General features: G+C 40.3%; 1 protein-coding gene across 9 annotated transcripts in view; it reads right to left on the bottom strand.

The window, feature by feature from the left end:
* The window catches only part of LOC127693473 (T-cell-specific guanine nucleotide triphosphate-binding protein 2-like), a 444,108-nt gene that overhangs the window by 315,451 nt on the left and 106,632 nt on the right, over nucleotides 1-22,025 (bottom strand). The window contains exons 1-2 of one of the 9 annotated variants that reach the window (XM_052194371.1): nucleotides 20,035-20,286; nucleotides 10,863-13,706 (exon numbers count right to left, since the gene is read on the bottom strand). The exons of 7 other annotated variants lie outside the window; for them this stretch is intronic. In XM_052194371.1, the coding sequence (XP_052050331.1) occupies nucleotides 12,348-13,706; nucleotides 20,035-20,085 (1,410 nt within the window). In that variant the 5' untranslated portion in view covers nucleotides 20,086-20,286 and the 3' untranslated portion in view covers nucleotides 10,863-12,347. Of the gene's footprint in view, nucleotides 1-10,862; nucleotides 13,707-20,034; nucleotides 20,287-22,025 lie in introns of those variants that run through there. One more of the 9 variants, XM_052194370.1, reaches the window with a different exon arrangement.

The raw sequence follows: 22,025 nt of genomic DNA, 5'->3' as shown, positions 1-22,025 counted from the left end.
CCCTATGTACACCTCCTCAACCCAATATTAAAACAATCTAGAGGGAAGGAGGGGTTTGGCTTCACAGAAGTGGTAGCTTGGGTTCAGAAGAGTACTGGACAAAGACCCTTAAAAATTATAAAAGAAAAAACAAAGGATTTAACTGAATTAATTTTGAAAAATATGATTGGCATATTGACCATGTCTAGATTAATTATTGCCCCTGATAAAATACAACATAACAAGCCAATAAATTATTTGGGAAAAACAATTTATAGTGAATTTATCATATCTCAAAAGTTGCAACTTAGGATTGATGAATTAAAGACAATGATTTTCAAAAACTATTGGGAAATATTAATTGGACTAGACCTTACTTAAAAATTACCAACAGCTTGGAGGACACAGGGCATACAATCAGTGGACCAGCTGGGACAGGTGTCTTCCAGCCACCATTTGCACCAGGGAGCCAGAATTTATTCTTTCAAAAAGAACTTGTTCTTTCAACAAGAACAAGTATGACTGGAAAAAAAAGGTTAAATGCATTTGGTGGGCCACCCTCATTCTTCTTAACTTATTCATAATTTTCAGCAAGAAATTAAGGACACTTTCTCACAAAGCTTGCCTGATAACACTGGAGTGGATGTCATGGAAAGCAGTGCAGATACTTTAGCTTTATTCAATCTTGTGTATCATTCAAATAGATTCCTTGGTCTAGCAACTGCTATCTTTGTCTTTCTACTCATAAGTTTATAGGCTTCTTTGTGTAAGATTGTGAAATGGTAGGATAGAGAAAACACTGTATTTACTGGAAGGGTGCATGATCTTCAACATAAATTTAATTCACAAGAAAACTGAATAGAGCTTAAACAAAAGGTAGATGCAGTGGGCAAATTGGAAGAGTCATTGCACTTGGCATTTACTTTGGAGTGATGGCCACTTATGGTCTGAAGTTAAGCTCTTGAAAACAATAAGTGACTGTTATCTGAGAATTAATGGGGTTGCTGATTCCTGGGAATTTCAGAACCTTAGCATGTGCTCAGTCCCAAGACATACCTGGCCAACCAGGTATGCCTCGTGTGGCTGAGAATTGCTCAGGTAATGATTCTATCGGACAACTCCTAGATCAAGCAAGAGGTTTTGGTCTGTGGGAATTGAATTACTAAAAGGACCTTTTTTGTGGTGATCACTGAAAGTGCTTCTGTAAGGCTCTGTGGCGTTCATTCTATCAGAGACTCTCTTCTGCTGTTTGCCAAGCTTTAACACATACTGCAGTGTCTTTCTTGTCTTGCATAACTCAGAACAAAGAATATATAAATTTCAAGGAATCCTAGCAACAAAGAAAAAGCATACCCAGATAAATACATGAAGCATGTTGAACTCCAGATATACAGGGCAGAAAAGAAACTCCTGAAGTCATATTATAGTTAAAATTGTGATTATATAGAGCAAATTTTTTTGCAAACTGCAAGAGAAAAACAGGAAGAACTACAAAATAGGCCCTTTAGAATAACAAGTGACCGATGACAGAAGAATCTTTGAAAACCAGAGGGTCTAAAATGACCTTCCAGAGCTTGTCTGTGACTGTTTCTCATCTGGGATTGCATCTCCATGTGAGAAATGAAGAACCTACAGCGTGGACTCCACCGGCATCTGAGAATCCCAACCCGGCATCTTTCATCTAAGGTTGACTGCTCAAGAAGACAGTCAATGCCCACAACACACAGGTGGAAGGAAGGTGTTGCCTGTTTGCCTTGGGATGCTCTGTGGTCCAGAAGATGGCCACTGAAGGATACTCCTGTTCCCAGGATGCTCCCTGAGTACAAAGCCCAAGCTCTCCTGTCCTGGTGTCAGGACTCCACTCCTCGTGTTAACACACATCTTGGGTTATTGAACAAGCTAAACCCTGACACCCTTCATTTACTTCAGCAGTGGTGACCTTGATCTGGTGGCAATAACACTTCTGTGATGGTTCTCCTCACAGGAAAGGTCTTTATCTAAAACTGGAATTCAGATTCAGGATGCTTATGAAGGGAAGACGTGATGTGTGGAGTTCTGGTGTCCCAGGAAGAGCTGCACAAAAAAGGAGGAGGCTGTGGGACGAATAGTCTGAACTCCCTGAGTTTCTTTGTCCTCACTCAACAGCCCTTTTCTGCCTGCTTCTGAGTCCTATTCATCTCAAACACCCAAGGAGGAGTCTGTACTCAGAGTAGGTTTCAGTTTCTATTCCTGGAAATGGCTAGTTTGTAAGAATCAAGGGGCAACTTTCCACATTCAAGTGTAGATAAGGTTACAAACAGGCCAAACTGTTCTGATACTCTGGATTCCTCTGGGAGACTGCTAACTCATGTGATAGCATCTACCCCTGAGAAAGCTATCCTGTGTAGGTCTTGGGTTTAGAGGTTTACCAGTTTGACTTGAGGTTTGGTTTTAGTAAATTAGAGACATTTTATTAAAAAGAATCTGTCCAGGACAAGGCCTAAGCTATTGCCAGCGAAAGGATTATAAAAGGAAAACCCACAAAGTTAATATTTTGGGCAGACTAACTCATATCTTGTCTGGGTTTGGGGAAGGCTTGATTCTGTATCAGAGGTACAGCAGGTGCCTTAGTCATCCAAGCATGCAAGCGACCAAGCAAGCAGTACGCACATCAGCAAAGCTTAGCAGTTAGCCTGCTTGATCATGCCACCCATTACTTGTAGAGATAGCTGGGTCAGTAGTTTATCAGCTGTAGGAGTTCTCTGATAGAATTTTTGGGGTCACTTAAATATACTATCATATCATCTGCAAATAGTGATAGTTTGACTTTTTCCATTCCAATTTGTATACCTCTGACCTCCTTTTGTTGTCTAATTGCTCTAGCTAGAACTTTAAGTATTGTATTGAAGAGACATGGAGAAAGAGAACAGCCTTGTCTAGCCTATGATTTAGTAGGATTGCTTCAAGTTTCTCTCTAGGTTGATGTCAGCTACTGGTTTTCTGTATATTGCTTTTACTATGTTTAGGTATGGGTCTTGAATTCCTGATCTTTCCAAGACTTTTAACATGAAGGGATGCTGAATTTTTTCTAGTGCTTATTCAGCATCAAATGAAATGATCATGTGCTTTTTTTTTGAGTTTGTTTATGTAGTGGATTACATCGATGGATTTCCATATATTGAACCATTCCTGCATCCCTGGGATGAAGCCTACTTGATCGTGGTGAATGATCTTTTTGATATGTTCTTGGATCCATTTTGGGAGAATATTATTGAGTATTTTTGCATTGATATTCATAAGGGAAATTGATGTGAAGTTCTCTTTGTTGGATCTTTGTGTGGTTTAGGTATAAATGTAATTGTAGCTTCATAGAATGAATTGGGTAGTGTTCCTTCAGTTTCTATTCTGTGGAATAGGTTATCCCATATACAGTCACCAAACCTGGAGACTATTGTGGTTGCTGGAAGTGGTTGCTGAGGGAACCTGAGATGGCTGTCTCCTGAGAGGCTGTGCCAGAGCTTTAGGCATACAGGGGCAGATGCTTGCAGCACACCATTGCACTGAGTGCAGGGTCCCCAGTGTAGGAGTTGGAAAAGGGACTGAAGCAGCTGAGAGGTTTTGCAGCCTCATATTTGGGAGCAACAGTGCCATCTGGGCAGACCCCACCCCACCACTCCCCAGCTCCCAGGGAATGGACCACCAAACAAAGTGTAAACATGGAGGGACCCACAGTGATGTCTGCATATGTGGAAGAGGTTGGCCTTGTTGGCATCAGTGGGCGGAGACTCCCTTAGGCCTGAGAGTGTTTGATGCCCCAGTGTATGGGAATGCCAAGGCAGGAACATGGGAGTGGGTAGTTGAGAAGCAGAGCACCTGCATAGAGGCAGGAGAATGGGGGATGGGATAGGGGGTTTCCAAAGGGGAGACCCAGAAAGTGGAAAACATTTGAAATGTAAATGAAAATATCCAATAAAAAGAAAAAGGAAATAGCAGGGGCAGTGAAATATTTTCTTATTCAAGAGGCTCATTTTATAGTAGTTTGTAATTCATAGAGACCAATGACTGGTCAACTTGCTGAGGGTAACTGTTTGTAAAGTACTCATCTCTAAATGGCAATTCTGTATCACCCTCTTCTTCCCAAGGTGCACAGATCATTGCAGAAGAGAGCTTGTGAGATTGTAAGAGCTGGAGGTATTAGAAATCTTCTGAGAAACACTATTTGTGATCATGGTGGGACTGTTGCATACATGAAATCCCAGAGACTGTGAGCAGCATACAAAGACCTGCACAAAATCAAGCCAGTCAAAACTCAAGTGTTTTTGGGAGAAGGACTCGTGGAGTTCTACCCCTTTCTGAGGATCTATTGATAACTTATGGCTTCTGGGGTAAAGGGAATCCATTTTCTCAGGGATGTGTCCCCAGAGAGGCTTCCCATGATCCAGTAGATGCTACTGTACCTGTGTGCATAAAGGCAGCGTTAAGTAGTATCAGTGAAATTCTCATATAATAAGAAATTACAAAAACACAAACAGAAAAAGAAATTACAAAAATAAATAAATAAATAAATAACCTGAAGTCACAGAGTCTCGTAGTGCCAGCAGTGGGGACCATTGTGATGAACAAATAATGTGATGGTGAGATGGGAAAGAGGAAATAGAGAACTACATGTTCTGTGGAAAGTGGGAGAATGGGATATGTCAAGACTGTACTGACCAGGCTGAAGTGACTGGCCTGTACTGTTCCCTGAGGCCATGGTGATGCACGAATTCATGATGCCACTGAGTGCCATGTCTCCATCTGTGGTCCTATTGCAGCCAGGGTTTGTTTGATGACTATGACCAGTGTTACCACCAATCAATGACCATGCAGATATATGTGCTCTAGGCTGCTGCCTGAAGTCATTGGATCATGTCATGGCTATGAAGCCATACTCACCTAAGTGGCCTTTGCTGCTACTTGAAGCCATGTTGATGTCCACAGCACATGGCTACCTCAGAGGGACTTGTCTAGGTCTGTGGTCCTACTGCAGGGGAGACCCTTCCAATTTTTGGTCTTGTCAGAAACAGTGGGGAAGATCATGATCCTGTTTCCACTGTCTCTAAGGAGCAAAGAACCTACTTTTGCAGTTACATCAGTAATTGCAGATGCACAGTTGAGAAATAGGGACATGGAAGTCTTCTGTGACAACCTCTACACCCACTCCATTTCCCACCTACTAAAGGAGAAGGACCAGCCTAAACAGGAAGGTATCAAAGAGAATTCTGAATACATTAGATATTGATGCTGATGTTATGTCTGCATAGTTGAAGATTTCTGTGGAGGTGGTTGTTCATGAATGGAAAGACTCAGTTCTATGTATGTGGTAGGCCACTGAAAGTTTGACTCTGCTACAATGAGTATATAGGTAACACAAATTGGATTTTGGTTTCTAAATTAATCTTTTTAAATTTAAAATATATTTTATTGATTTAAAAATGTTTATTTTTATTTTTAACTTTTTTGGGGCAAAGAGGTCACAAGGGAATTGGGTCAGACATGGAAGAACTGGGACATGTGTGTGATTGGGTACATGCTGTAAAATTCCCTAAGAATTGATAAAAAATGCTATGTTAAAAATTAACCTCTGAAGCTCAAGTCCACGTGGATCATGGACATCCACATACAACCAGACACACTGAAACTAATAGAAAAGAAACTGGGGAAGACCCTTGAGGACATGGGCACAGCGGAAAATTTCCTGAACAGAACACCAATAGCTTATGCTGTAAGATCAAGAATTGACAAATGGGACCTCATAAAATTACTGAGTTTCTGTAAGGCAAAGGACATTGTCAAAAGGACAAAATGGCAACCAACAAATTGGGAAAAGATCTTTACCAACCCTACATCCAACAGAAGCCTTATATCCAAGATATATAAAGAATATAAGAAGGTAGACTCCAGAGAGCCAAATGACTCCATTAAAAATGGGGTACAGCCTGGAAGGAGCACGCCTTTAATCCCAGCACTTGGGAGGCAGAGGCAGGTGGATTTCTGAGTTCGAGGCCAGCCTGGTTTACAAAGTGAGTTCCAGGACAGCCAGAGCTACACAGAGAAACCCTGTCTGGAAAACAAAACAAAACAAAAAAAATGGGGTCCAGAGCTAAACAAAGAATTTACACCTGAGGAATATCGAATGACTGAAAAGCACCTAAAGAAATGTTCAACATCCTTACTTATCAGGGAAATGCAAATCAAAACAAGACTAAGCCTATCTTGTCCTTACCATGAGGCCAGTCCTGTCCCATGATGAGGAGAAGCCTGCCTGCTTCTTCTGCTCTCTGCAACATCTTCTTTTTTCCTCTTTCCCTCTCCATCCTGCACATTGTTCTCTTAGTTATTTTATGCTACCTATAGTTTCTAAGTTATTTCACTCTGTATTCTCTTAATCTTGTTCTCTTCTGACTAAAACCTTCTCCTCAGCTTAGTTCTTCTCTCAGCTCTGTTTCTCTCATCTGAATTCTTCTGGTCCCTCCTCTCTTTGTCCTCAGCCCTTAAACATCTTTTCAGAATACATGCTCACATGTTACAAAGTTTATCACAAGTTCATATAAAATATCAAGTCATAAATTGAAATAGAAGTTTACAATAAAGAATGTTTGCATGCATATCCATTAGGAGTAATTATCTAGCTAGACGGCTATGATTTGCCTTCTCTAAAGGTTCATAGAAAGTTTAAAACGATAACTAAGTTATAAGTGAACTTTTGTATAGATAAACCCAGTCAATATTTTATCTTCTGTCCTAACACCTATAACAAATCACAGTTCTCTTTTTTATGACCTTTAGTTAATTGCTTTACCACCTCTTGGAATGTGCTCTGAGTAGGAGAATGTCTGGTTGCCATCTAAGAGCAATTAACTGGTGACACTTGGGAGAGTGGTAGAGTTCTCATTGCAGTTTTCACTAGCAGAAAAGGACCAATAGAAGTTCAACTATTAAAGAGCTTAATAATCACAGATCTAATTTTAGGAATTCTTATAGAATCATCAGTAAAACTTAAGTCATTATTTGTCTACATAGCCTCACTATAAGAAAGTACATCTTCGTGGATCTGCAGAGATGTACTCCAAAGAGTTGTGCTATTACTTACTGATTATTATATATATTTAATAACAACAGAAAGCATATTAATAGCAGGAATCTTTCCTAAAATTCATCCCACACAACCTTGCTGAATGAGGGCTCAGCTGTCACATATTATATAATGATCAGAAGCAGGCCATTTCAGGACGATCACCTGCTAGTATATTAGCTTGTCTCATTATGGCTCCTGACACTGAGGAGCAGCCTCAGACAGGATCCTTCCAGTTTCCATCTGTACCCCGGAGCTGACCCTGTGCTACAGCCCTCCATACCTAAATCCCATGAGGAGAAAACGGGTCTCCTAGGAGTATTGACACACAGGCTTGGAGGAGGGACAAGACACCGAGACAGCAAGACCAACTAACACCAGAGATAACCAGATATCAAGAGGTAAGGGCAAGAACACAAGCAACAGAAACCTAGGCTACTTGGTATCATCAGAACCCAATTCTCCTTCAAGACTCTGAAGAAGGAAATGGAAGAAGTCCTCAAAAAATGGAAAAACCTCCCATGCTCATGGATCGGCAGGATTAATATAGTTAAAATGGCCATTTGGCCAAAAGCAAAATACAGATTCAACGCAATACCCATCAAAATTCCAACTCAATTCTTCATAGAGTTAGAAAGAGCAATTCTCAAATTCATCTGGAATAATAAAAAACCCAGGATAGCTAAAACTATTCTCAACAACAAAAGAAATTCTGGGGGAATCAGTATCCCTGACTTCAAGCAATACTACCGAGCAATAGTGTTAAAAACTGCATGGTATTGGTACAGTGACAGGCAGGTGGATCAATGGAGCAGGATTGAAGATCCAGAAATGAACCCACACACCTATGGCCACTTGATCCTCGACAAAGGGGCTGAAAACATCCAATGGAAAAAAGATAGCCTTTTCAACAAATGGTGCTGTTTCAACTGGAGGTCAGCATGCAGAAGAATGGGAATTGATCCATTCTTATCTCCATGTACTAAACTTCACTCCAAGTGGATCAAGGACCTCCATGTAAAACCAGACACACTGAAACTAATAGAAAAGAAACTGGGGAAGACCCTTGAGGACATGGGCACAGGGGAAAAGTTCCTGAACAGATCACCAATAGCTTATGCTCTAAGATCAAGAATTGACAAATGGGCAGTACTTGTCTTAGAGTTTCTATCTCTGTGTCTTTGTTTCTACATTTGAGATCAAAGGCCTGGATTTCTTTATGCCTCCACATTTTTTGTTTTTTTTTAACTTATGCATCAGAAATTTTATTTCAGCCTTTTAAAATTTATTCTTTACTCTTTCTATTTTTTTTCAGTCCAGATTACATCTTCTCAGCCCACAATTCTGGGTTAGAGTTTTGATTGTGGGATGAGAACCCCATCCCTCCACTTGATGCCCTGTGTTTCTACTGGAGGTAGACTCAACAAGTTCCCTCTCTCCACTGTAGGACATTTCATCTAAGGTCCCTCCCTTTTAGTCCTGAGAGTTGCTTAGTTCCCAGGTCTCTGGCACCTTCTAGAAGGTCCCCCCCACCTCCTACCTCCTGAAGTTGCCTATTTGGATTCTTTCTGCTGGCCCTCAGGGCTTCAGTCCTGTTCTCTCTCCTCAGAATACCTGATCATGTTCCCCTCTTCCCCTCCCTGTCCCCTTCCCCACCCAGATCCCTCCCTCCCAATACTTAATCAATTTCTGCTTCTCCCTTCTAGCCCTAAATTAATAGAATTTTCCTGTATTCTGACCTTCTAAGGAGGTTAATATCTTTTTAAAACAGTAATATAAATTTGAAAAGATGACATTATGATTCTGGTAATTTCATAGCCAACTACTTTTGTGTTTTTGTCCAGTTGAGTTTTTAACAATTTTTTCTTAGATATATTCTTTATTTACATTTCAAATGTTGTCCCCTTCCTGGCCCCCCTGCCCGGAAACATCCCATAACCCCTCCCTCTCCCCCTGTTCCTCAATCAACCCACTCCAACTTCCTTGCCCTGGTATTCCCCTACAATGCTGCACTGAGTCTTCCCAGGACCAAGGGCCTCTCCTCCTTTGATGTCCAACAAAGCCATCCTCTGCTGCCTATGCATCTGGAGCCATGGGTAACTCCATGTGTACTCTTTGCTTGATGGTTTTGTCCCTGGGAGCTCTGGGAAGGGGGTACTGGGTGGCTCATCTTGTTGTTCCTCCTGTGGCACTCCAAACCCCTTCAGATCCTTGGGTCCTTTCTCTAGGTTCTCCATTGTGGACCCTGTGCTCAGTTCAATGGCTGGCTGAGAGTGTCCCCATCTGTATTTGATATGCACTAGCAGAGCCTCTTGGGTGACAGCTATATCAGGCTCCTGTCAGCAAGCACTTGTGGGCATCCACAATAGTGTCTGGGTTTTGTAACTAAATGGGATGGATCCCTAGGTGGGGCAGTCTCTGGATGGTCTTATAGCCAACAAGTTTTATTGGCTAAGCTTAGTAGAAGCTTGAAGTAGAAGCTTGAAGTAGAAGCTTGGCTTGAAACAGTCCCATAACAGTTTCTATGTAGAGGGATTAGGAATGTATGGTGCCTGATTTGTTTAGTCTTCTTGATTCTTTTTCATTATTGGCAGCCAAAATATTCAGTTTTGATTTTTATCAATTTGAAAGGAATCCAGAGTTTTTCCAGCGGAAACAAATACAAAGCCTTTCCACAGTCTGTAATATCACATTTCCTTCCCTCCATCTGTCCCTCAAGTGGGGATATCCCATTCTCTCTCCTTCTCCTAGAATTCCATCCTTTTTATTAGAGCTCTCATTTATTGCTTCCTGACTTTTGCTCATAAGCCAACAGCACTTTATTGACAGGTGATGGTTCCATGCATTGCACAAGAGACTCCTCTATAGCAGGAGATGTCAGATAACTTCTAGTACAAATGCCCCAGTTTAACCAATGGAAGCCCATAGAGATGAAAAAAAAAATACCCAACAACAAAACCCTTGCCATTTCTTAGAGAAGAGAGAATTCTTGATGTTTGGACAGAATCTGCAATACCAACTCTCCAAAATATTGTGAGGCTGCAAGTCTGCCCAGCAGATACTGTGTTTGCCAAGTCTCACAAGTGAGTGGGCAAATGAAAGATGGAAGCAGGTGTAGAAATAAAGACAGAAGAAGGGAGAAGAATGAGGAGGAAGAAGAGCAAAAGCCTGAGGAATAGAAAGAGAGGAAAGAGGAAGAGAAAGAAGGAAGTTGAGGGAGAGACATTAAGCGCTTATGTTAGGCACCCCTTGTCCAGCAGGAGGGATGATTTTAAGATGTTTTTGAGCCTTTACCATACCACAAGAAATGATAATTTAATAAAATTCTGTGTTGCCTACAACCCAGATTTCAAACTCATCCTTTTGACTGGTGAAAGTTTTGGAATAAAATGTCTGTGTCAGGACAGAACTCCAGGTGTGTTTACTCATCCGTGCATTACCCAACTCTCCCTGGAAGTAGGATAGACAATGGTCATCATCCCATCTGCTCTGTGCTTATCATGTCTATGTAGATACCACCTCATGTAGAGATGTGTGCTGGGAAGCAGTCCCCTCTACTTCCTAAACCTCTAAAGAAAGTCAAGAGAGGATTGTAGCAACAAGCTCTTCTGCATGGTGTCAAAGCATCATCTGTCAGCAAAGAGCTGAATGTCCGCAGGAGAAAATAGGTGTGACAACTCAGGGATATATATGTATATGTGTATGTGTATGTGTATGTGTATGTGTATATATATATATATATATATATATATATATATATATATATATATATATATATATCTGGGAAACAATCAGGCTGAAGAGATTCACTACAAAATTGTGGAGGAAATTGAATGCATGAAAGTGAGAATAGGCAACCAGACTTGTCTCAGACATAGAATAGTATAAACAGGTTATAAGTTAGTTGTGGAACACACTTAACTAAGGGATAGGCATTAATATATAAATAAATGAACCTCTGTGTCATTATTCTGGAACTGAGGCAGATACAGAAAAGCACAAATGGTTACACAGTGTGCTATTTTCTTCATCTCAGGAGAGTGTTGCACAGCTTGGGAAATCTCCTTGGGACAAATGATCCCAGTTTAATTAGGCAAAGTTATTATAAGTCACAGGTATACAACCATATATTTTCATAATGACACTTTAATGGAAGAGAGTTCTCTTTTTTAAATATGCCACTTTTTTTTTTATTTTCTACATTCTTTGTTTACATTCCAAACACTTTCCCCTCTCCCAGTTCCCCCCTCCCCATATGTCCCATAAGCCTTCTCTACACTCATTCTCCAATTACCTCCCTCCTTTTTCTCTGTCCTGTTTCTCCCCTACAATGCTGGATCAGGTCTTTCCAGGATCAGGGCCCTCTCCTTATTTCTTCATGGGAGTCATTTGATATGCTACTTGTGTCTTGGGTATTCATAGCTTCTGGGCTAATTAATATACACTTATCAGTGATTGCATTCCATGCATATTCTTTTGTGATTGGGTTACCTCACTTAGGATGATATTTTCCAGTTCCCACTATTTGCATACAAATTTCATGAATTCATTGTTTTTAATTGCTGAGTAGTATTACATTGTGTAAATATACCACATTTTCTGTATCCATTCCTCCACTGAGGGACATCTGGGTTCTTTCCAGCTTCTGGCTATTATAAATAGGGCTGCTATGAACATAGTGGAGCATGTGTCCTTATTGCATGCCAGGGAATCCTCTGGGTATATGCCCAGGAGTGGTATAGCAGGGTCCTCTGGTTGTGTCATGTTCAGTTTTCTGAGGAAGCGCCAGACTGATTTCCAAAGTGGTTGCACCATCTTGCAATCCCACCAGCAGTGGAGGAGTGTTCCTCTTTCTCCACATCCTCACCAACACCTGCTGTCTCCTGAGTTTTTAACCTTAGCCATTCTGACTGGTGTGAGGTGAAATCTTAGGGTTGTTTTGAGTTGCATTTCCCTAATGACTAATGTTGAGCATAGGGTTATTTGGTTCCCTGGGGTCTAACTTCTTGAGTTCTTTGTATATATTTGATATTAGCCCTCTGTCAGACGTAGGGTTGGTGAAGATCTTTTCCCAGTTTGTTGGTTGCTGTTTTGTCCTTTTGACAGTGTCCTTTGCCTTGCAGAAACTTTGTAATTTTATGAGGTCTTATTTGTCAGTTCTTGATCTTAAATTATAAGCTATTGGTGTTCTGTATTGCTGTAGTGATATTCTATCTGTGAAAGAGAAGAATCCTCTGATATTTTCCAGAAAATGTTTGCTGCTTAAAAGCAGGCTTTAAGTCAGTGCCTGTAACCAATGCAAAGTCAGTGCCTCATAGCTTTCTTCCTGTTCCCCAGTATACAGGGAGATCAGCCTGGACAACCTTTGCTTCTGTGATAAAATCTCTTCCAAATTAAGGAGAGACTTGGCATCACTTGCCACAGTATCAATGAAGAGACTTTTGCAATAGTAAGTCTTTTTAAAGTAAAGGCCTGAGGCAAGTGGTCCCCCAGTAACACAAGAAATATGTTCAATATACTTTAACAGTTTTTCTTTGAAGGACATGTCTTTATTCTTTGTTAACAAATGGAAACACTTAAGGTGTGCTTTGATTTCATTCACAGGCACATTGAAAACTTTGGCAATATTTTCCAGTGAGGCTTCATCCAGTCCAAAGTATGACCTGTAGAGATTCAAGGTTTTCTCTAACTTTTGTATTTCATCTTCGATGAAGCCCACAAGTGGAATGGTGGCCAAAACTCCTGCCTTCAGGGCCTCCAGCCAGATCTTCTGTCTGAGGAAATCCCTCTTGCGGTCAATGGCAGTCTCAGTAACACTGTGCAAGGACATCATGAATATGTGGCGTTTGTGGGCTGGGAGCTCACTGAGTAGGGTGGTCTCCAGCTTTGGGAAGTCAAAGTCAGACACATCTAAGTTAGAGACTAGGAAGACTGGAGGCTGACTGGAGAGAGCCTTCTGAAGATGCCCTGAACAGTCTTCTCTAATTTTCTTTAAGACACTGTCTCTATTGAAAGTCCTAGGTTTACTCCTCTGCTCATTACTGACATCTTGATCTATCTTGGTTCGGACAAAGTAGAACTTGGTGTTCATCTTTTCAATGGCTTTGGCCAGATGTATTTCAATTTCTTTGAAGCGTGTGGCAGAGATGATAATGAAGAAGTCATACTCATCAAACTTCATTTCCATTAGGTAGTTTTGTGGTGGGAAGTTAGTGGTTCCAATGCCAGGCAGGTCCCATATTTTCACATTGGGAAGCTTTGCGTGTGGGTATGAAGTTCTCTTCATGGTTGTCTCTACCACCCCAGTGGGGGCTGCACCTTCTTCTTCATCCCTCACTCCCCTCAGGGCATTGATAAAGCTAGATTTCCCTGTCCCTGTTTCTCCAGTCACAGCAATGTTCAGTGGGGCTTTGTCAATGTTTTTCAGAGCATCAGTAATTTTAGACAATGCCCCCTGAAGGTTCTTATCCTTCAGATGGGATTCAATGAAGGTGATGGTTTCCTCAGATAAGATTTTGCCTTCCTTCTTGAAATTCTTAAAAAAATTTTCAAAGCTGAATGCCAAAAGTTGATCCGTTAAAGGAGAGGGTGTGCTAGAGGAAGTCTCCCATATGTCTGTGTGCAGTTGAGGATGCTGAATAAAGAAAAAAAGAGAGACACTGTAATTATCAGTACAGCAGGGCAAGGCCTAGGAGTTTGTTCTTATGGTAAAGAGGGACCTCAGCTGCTGATACCATTATTAACAGAACACTTCCTTTCTGCTCCAGGCTGCAGGCTCGATCTCTGCTCTGCATGTCACATGCCCTCATTCAGCCCTTTTCTTCTACCGTGGTCTTCCTCTTCCTTTGTTTCCCATTCATGATCTACTTGTTCTATGTTTTTCCTGCATCAATGTTTACTTCTTATTTTGAGTTGCCTTTGCATTCCATTTACTCCTATTAATACCCATAGGTTTTAAAACCCTTAACAATATAGATCAGCATATTAAAAACCTTATATCTTATGGAAAGGATCCCTTTCTCCTTTGAGTGCTTAGGCCTCATGATCTCTGTTCCCTTACCACAGCCATTCCAGTTTCTCTTGTGTAGTCTGTGAATAAAGCGATAAGCAGCATACCTTCTTCTCAGCACCTCATAGTGCCTTCTCCACAACTGACCATATAATTGGTCACAAAACAGGCCTCAACAGATTCAAGAAGGTGAAGCTAATCCCATGCTTCCTATCAGATCACTGTGGAGTAAGGCTGCTCTTCAGTAACAACAGAAAGCCTACATAAACATGGAAGCTGAACAATACCCCACTCAATGAAAACTTGGTCAAGGAAGAAATAAAGAGTGAAATTAAAGACTATTTGGAGTTTGGTGAAAATTATATTGGCCACAATATACCCAAACTTATGGGGCACAATGAAAGCATTGATAAGTGGAAAACTCTGCTTTCAGTGCCTCCACAAAGAAACTGGAGAGAACATACACTAGCAGGTTAACTGGACACCTGAAAACTCTAGAACAAAAAGAAGCAAATATAGCCAAGAGGAGTAGATGGCAGGAAATAATCAAACTCAGGGCTGAAATCAACCAAGTAGAAACAAAAAGAACTATACAAAGAATGAACAAAACCAGGAGCCGATTCTTGGGAAAATTGACAAGATAGACAATCCCATAGCCAGACTACCCAGAGGGCAAAGAGACAGTATCCAAATTAACAAACTCAGAAATGAAAAGGGAGGTATAGCAGAAACTGAGTAAACTCAATAAAATCATCAGATACTACTACAAAAGCCTATACTCAAAAAAAAAACCCTGGAAAATATGAATGAAATGCATAATTTTCTAGACAGAAGTCAGGTGCCAAAGTTAATTAGATAACTTTTAGGATTAGATAAACCATCAAAACAGTCCCATAACCCCAAAAGAAATAGCAGCAGTCATAAGATATCTCCCAACCAAAATAAATAAATAAATAAATAAAATAAAGCCAAGGACCAGATGGTTTTAGTGCAGAATTCTATCAGACCTTCAAAGAAGAACTAATGCCAATACTCTTCAAACTATTCTGCAAAATCAAAACAGAAGGAACATTACTCAATTCATTCTATGAAGCCACAGTTACACTGCATATTCTCCCTTGGAGATGAAATGCTTTCTGTCTAATCAGGACTCTGTCACAATTTTCATTCATAGAGGATTTCATAAGAGATTTTTCTACTTCTATCATGTTTAATGTTCCAAAAAGATTTCAAAAACTGGTTGAGTGCATATTACTTTAAGCATCAGAAGAAATCATGTACATATAAGAGGCATTTAATATGATACATTATTTTATGACTTAAAAATGACAATACTGAGATGTATATTTTAAAATAATTTTATTAGCTTTTTTAAAAAAGAAAAAGTTTATTAACAGCAGACATAACACACACACACCAGATAATAAGGCAGAGTAAAATCATAGGAAGTTAGAAAATAAGGAAGGAAGGAAGCAATCAAGTTTGAATAAGTACCCAAGGAATTCAGATGCTCCAAAGCAGAGATGAAAGAAATGTCAAAGAAGGTGACAAAAGATTCTAAGATTCCTGTGCTTATAGTTTATAAACATTCATATTATCAAACTTCATACTTCACATAGTGATCTACAGACTCAATGTAATCTCAAGTACAACCTCAATGCCATTTAGAATGGAACTAGACTGTGGAATGATAAAACTCACATGGGAACACAGAAGACTACAGTCAAACCAGATTGATCAAATCCAGTGGTGTTAGGAGTCATTGTAATACCTGATTTCAAGGAATCGCACAGAACCACAGTGAAAAAAAAAACAGTCCAATAATGCTATGAAGACAGGACCATAGACCAACAAACTGACAGGAAGGGCATATCCAGAACTATATTAATAACTGTGCAGCCAACAGAATGCATTTACTGTCAGTCAATATCTCAAAAAGGTTTCCAAATGATCACAGGATACAAAGGGCACATGGTTTGAGGAATGGAACTGTGCAAACTGTGGACATCAGGCTGTAACCCGTCCCGCGGGTCAGTTATTCCAGGGTTCCCAAGGGGTGCTACCTGCAGGTCAAAAAGGGGGAGAGAAGGAGGGAGGCCAAGCACCAAGAAAGACAGACAGTCTGGGTTATGTCAAGGCCTCGTTTAATGTTCTGGGGTACACAGGTTTTAAGGCTTTCAGGAGGGGCGTACATCTCCTCCTTTTTTCTTTCTTAAGTTGGGGGGTGGCTATGGAAAGAGGGTCGGTGGAGAGCCTGTTTTAGGCTATGTGGTTTTGCCCCCACGTCCAGCACCGCAGTAACTAGGCCTTTTTAGATCCTAGTAGGGCAGGGCCTCTGCCTTAGGCTATGTAAGTTGCATCCACTCCTGGCATCACATCCCACTCCAAAGGCTTAATCAGGCCCTTGGTGGGTGTGACGGTCATCCAGGTAGAGGACTCACAATAATCCCGTCATGGAGTTACCCTGCAGCCAAGAGGCGGTGTGCATCTGGCTCGTGGCACCACAATATTTCCCCTCATTGGCTACTCCACAGCTTATGGCCCTCAGCCACTATTAGGAGCCAGAGGTCACCCTCTCTGGCATTGACGTTTCTACTGCTTAGGAACCAAGAGAGCTCTTTGCCTGCAGCAAGGGTAGAGAACTGAAGGCAGGCTGATGGTTGCTACCTCCACGTCTGTCAAGGCAGAATCAATCTGTGATTTAACAAAACTGGTTAATCTGTTAAAGGCCCAGGGGCCAAATGACAAAAGAAACAAAAGACCCAGGAGGGGCCCCAAAAGGCTGGAGAGCAAGGTGGAAAGCCAGGGTGAAATCTCAGCACCAGCATACTCTGGCAGCTAGCCTGTTCCTTCAGCATCCTGTAGAAAGAACACAAACATGCCCTCTTCTCTACACTCAGAGAGATCCCTAGCATTAAAATTTAAAAATTTTATGGTATATAGAGATGTGATTCTCCCCTTTTTTATTATAAAAATATTGTTGTAATGTTTTATGGGCCTGTTTTATAATATCTTGTCTTTGTAAATTATGAGGAATCTTAGTAATATGATTAATATTAAATTGTTAATAAGACATCTCAAATGACTGATTATAATAATCAGTTATAATATTTGTCTTAATCTGATTTGGAACATTTAGTATTAAAAAATAACATATGTAACAACTAATTTTATATTTTGATTCTTATGTTAAAACAGTTATAACTAGAAAGCCTAAAAAGCTGTCAATAGTTGTATGTATATTTTTGATTAATTTTTTAAATTGTATTTGTACAAACAATTGTAAAAGTTAAGAATTAGTATCATTAAAAAGAAACAACTTTAAGCAATTTGTAAGCCATGAGCTATATATGTATATTATTAATATAAAAATCAAAAGTTTGATTTTTAACATTTTAAAACAAATAGCTACAGCACCCAATTCAATTATCTGTTCTGAAGCAAGGGGACACTCAAAAGAATAAACATGTGATCTAATTATATGAGCTTTACTCCCACAGTAGCTACATTTTTATAGGATGTATGTATAAATCTATAACAATATAAAAACATGTATAGAGGCAAATTTTTAACAATTTATCTTTTAGATAACAATTATTAATTTTGTCAAAAAGGCTTGTCATGTAATAGATTAACAATTAATAATAATCAATTTGATTGTTGTTTAAAATAAGGAACAAACATTTTATCACGCTCTTAAAACAGTCTTTTAAAAATATTTTCATGATTTTATTTTGTAATATTTTATTATTATATCAAATCTTTATTGGAGGATGTCAAAATCGTATTTGGAGAGATTTTACATTAATGTTCTCTTTGTTAAGGAATGGAAGTGAACATATATCAAACTGTTGACAAATACTTATGGTAGCTTTCTCCAAGTTATGTCTCTCAGTATTTGTTTTGCATCTATCTTGAGAACATCAGAGACTTAAATGACAAACTTAAAGCAGAGTCTTAGGCAAAATATTTATCTTAACACCTTTTGAAAATCATTTTCTTAAAAACTTTAAAAGCCCATGATAAGAGCAAGCCATTTCTTGAGGAATAACTTTCTAATGAAATTCTTTTATAGATCTAAGTTTGAACTTTATTTTGAACCACATCTGTATGAATCTGTTAAAATGTTCTTTTGGCCAGAAACTCTCTAAGTGAGGCCTGCAAGACAAAACTGCATCTCTCAGTCCTCTGCAGCTTTGAGCGGCTTTGAGGCAGCTCTGAGCTTTGTATTAACTCAAATGTAAATCTCCTGATCTGAGTTTGTTACCTCTAAGGCCAGACCTACACCCACCGGTCCTGTAAGGAGTAACCAGACCCCATTGTATGAAGGTCAAATAACAAAAGGAACCTGTAATATCAAAGCATAACTACAATTTGTTGAAAGCAAAACCCAGTTTTAAACAATCTTTTCTCCTTAAAATTAATGGCAAATATATTTTTATATTGTAAAGTTTGTCCATCATCTTGTGTTTGAATGTATGACTTTGTAACTTATTGAAGAGACATTATTTTAAATCGTATTTCTTATAAATCCAATCTCCAGGCCAAGATTCACACAAATCACCATGCTAATTTAGAAGCATCTTAGAGGCCTGTATTTCCTGGGTTGCGTCATGCCATGTGTAGCTAGTTAAGATGACTCTGACACTGAATCACCAGTTTTAAACTAACCTTTTCTTCAAAACACTATACCTTTTAAATTATAACCAATTAATTTATAACTCTATAGCCAAGATATGTAAAACATTTATACCTTTAAGACTAATTAGAAATAAAAATGAAGTGATCATATAAATCTCATAAATTTAAACCAAATACATTTTTTTTCTAGCTGTAACTTCAGGGGAATAAAGCACTTTGAACCTAATCATCGTCATGATAGAAATTTTTCTAGGAGAATTAACCATTTCCACTTGTCCGGCTCCTGGCCCTTTAAGAAGCAGCTTTTTTTTTCCCAGCTGTCTTTGACTCCTACCTTAGAATGTGAGGCACCTCAAATTAGCCTCCTCTGTGTAAACCACAATTGGCAGGACTGCCAGCAAGATAACGCCTTTTTACCATTTTTTTTTTTTTACATAAAACATAAAAACAACCAATCATTCAGCCAAACAAAACAATAGACAACATGAATTGACACACATATAGACAAGTTTTGGTGCACCAAAGACGTACAATAGACAGAGAGGGAACTTGATGTCCCCAAAAGATCCAAATATCTTAACCTGAACTAAGGAGATCTCCAGTAGGTTTCAGAGAGAAAACAGGACGTCTCCCATTTTCTTCTCCTTTCCAGGAGAGTTTTGAAATAGCTTCTAACCATTATTATTATTTTTTTTTTTGATACTGTGTCCTACACATGGAAAAACTGCTTTTCTGCAACCTGCTTTTTCTCTTATTTAAGATTTAACAAGGAGGAAGGAGGATGCCTAGTTGAACACACACACCTGTGGAGAGGGGAGGAGAGCCCAGGAATTTCTCTGCAGTCCAAGTCTTACATGCTGCCCATGAGCAGTTTTTCTTCCGCCGCCTCAGCAGCAGTCTCTGACTTCTACCTGCATGGGTCTCCCCTGTCCATTTTTGCCTAGTCCCTGTCCAGGGAGATAGCCCTGGGAGAGCATTTGTTGAGCAATAACCTCATTGGGACTATACATAAGGACTTTTATTTGAGAGAGAATGTCTCTTCCCCAGAGGTTAACAGGCAGACCAGAAACCACGAAGGGCTGAGTAGAGCCAGTATTTCCCTCTGTCCTCCCAAGTCAGCAACTTTGAGCTTTGGAGAGTGTTTTTTTGATTGTCCAATCCCCTGCAGATGGGTCAGAGAGGCTTGCAAAAGCCAAGCAGGGGGCCAAGCACATTGCGAGATCACAGTAGAATCGGCACCTGAGTCTAAGATGCCCTCAAAGCTTTTACCATTTATTTTAAGGCTGAGTATAGGACGATCTCTAGTGATTACCTGGACCCAGTAAAGGTCTGAGGGACTTTGCTGAGAGGAGCCGCACTGCATGCCTATCGCTGGGTATAGGGTGGCGGGCCACGTGAAGGGGCTTGTTTTGGCTCTGGCTTTTTCTAGGCATTTGACTTTGAAATAAATCTTGAAGTTAGAATGACCATTTGTCCTTCGTAGCTCCTTTAAGAGGACTGCTTGCTCTCTGCAGCTTTTCTCCTCCAAGTTGGCTTTCTCCCCAGGGGGTCTCTAAACTTAATGGCATATCAGCAAGGGATGGGTCTCTGAGGAGCAGAGGATAAAGAGAAGTTACAGGAGCGGATGGTGGGGACTCAGACCTGTCTATAACGACCAAGGAAGGTTTTGGAGAGTTCTTTTTATGGGAAAGCAAGGTCACAGAAGCTGCCCAAGACAAAGGGCGGAGGCAATATTCAGCAGGGTCCTCGTTCGCACTCTGAATGAGCCCCCAGTAACTAAAGAATGTATCAGACATTGGTTCACCTGTACCTGTTTTCAAAATCTTATTAATTTCTTTACCAACCTTATCTCAAGTTAGCGGATGAATGTCAGGTCCACTTAAAATTAACCAAGGACATTTCTCATGACAAAACAAAAGAACTTAATTAAATCTTTTTTCTTAACTCTTACTCCTCTCTCCCTGAATGATTGCTTGATTTCTCCTATGAATCAAGCCTCTTTAGCCTCTTTTTTTTTTCCCCAATGACAATCGGACGACAATGTTTGGCCACTCACCTGCCCCTCCAGCGACGCACGAGCGATGCGGTCTGTGGGGTCCTTGATTCCTTTTCCCGGGATTTCTCCTCCATCGTCCGGTAGTTGACCGTACTTCGGGTCCCTAGTTCGGGCGCCACTGTTCCCGTCCCACGGGTCAGTTATTCCAGGGTTCCAAAGGGGTGTTACCTGCGGGTCAAAAAGGGGGAGAGAAGGAGGGAGGCCAAGCACCAAGAAAGACAGACAGTCTGGGTTATGTCAAGGCCTCGTTTAATGTTCTGGGGTACACAGGTTTTAAGGCTTTCAGGAGGGGCGTACCCCAAGGCAAGGACAAAGGAAGAAAGGGCAATCCTAGCAGTTTCAGCAGGAAGAGATAAGGGTCCTCCGGTGGAGACAACAGGTGTTTGCACAGGCCGGAGCCTGCCACAATTATCTCAGGACTTCCTTCCACCGCAATTACCGGAGTCGGTGGGTGATGATGCAGGCAGGATCATTCTGCAGTTATCTTCGAGACAATGGCTAAACCAAAGCCCGCGGGAGAGGCTCTAGTTAATTGTTCTTATATTTTAGCAGCCACCACCTTAGGGCCATGAGTAAGCAATAGTGCGAATAGCTCAGGATGGCTTCCCACATCAGGCAAGACTAAATCTTGACCCTCACCCTTTACCCTATACAAAAATGAACCCTAAGTTGGCCAAAGAGCTTACTATATGATGGAGACCTTGAAGCTCTTAAGGGAAATGGATATGAAAATGTCGTCAGATTTTCCCTCATAGTGTCGGGAAAGCATAGGAATCAAAAGCAAACAGACAAGTAGCGTTCCATCTGACTGAAATACTTCTTAAATACAAAGCAACTAGACACCACGGTCATGAGATGATTTACAATGAAAAGCCTTAGGAGTGCATCATGTAACAGTCTCAACCAGAGAGACCCCAGGATGTCAACAGGTGCTGAAAAGGGATATGACAAAATTTATCAGGATTACATTGAAACACGTCAGGAAAGTGAAATAAAAAGGTATTTCCTGCAACAACTTTGGAAATGTTTTTCCCACGGACTCCTCTCAACATAGAGATGTTAGAATTGAATGTGCTTACCTTCTTTCTTAAAAGCTCTTCTTTGCTAAGGATAATTTTAACATCACTTGCAACCGTGTCAATGAAGTAATTTTTCAAGTGGGAAAACTTTGAAAAGTAAGGATTTCTAATGTACTTCAATATTCTATCTGTTAAGGATGTATCTGGCTCATCTGCGAGTAAATATGG

Source organism: Apodemus sylvaticus, chromosome 10, assembly GCF_947179515.1.
Source record: "Apodemus sylvaticus chromosome 10, mApoSyl1.1, whole genome shotgun sequence".
Classification (NCBI taxonomy): Eukaryota; Metazoa; Chordata; class Mammalia; order Rodentia; family Muridae; genus Apodemus; species Apodemus sylvaticus.
Note: the sequence above shows the minus strand (reverse complement) of the source record. Positions and strands in the feature narration are given on the sequence as shown.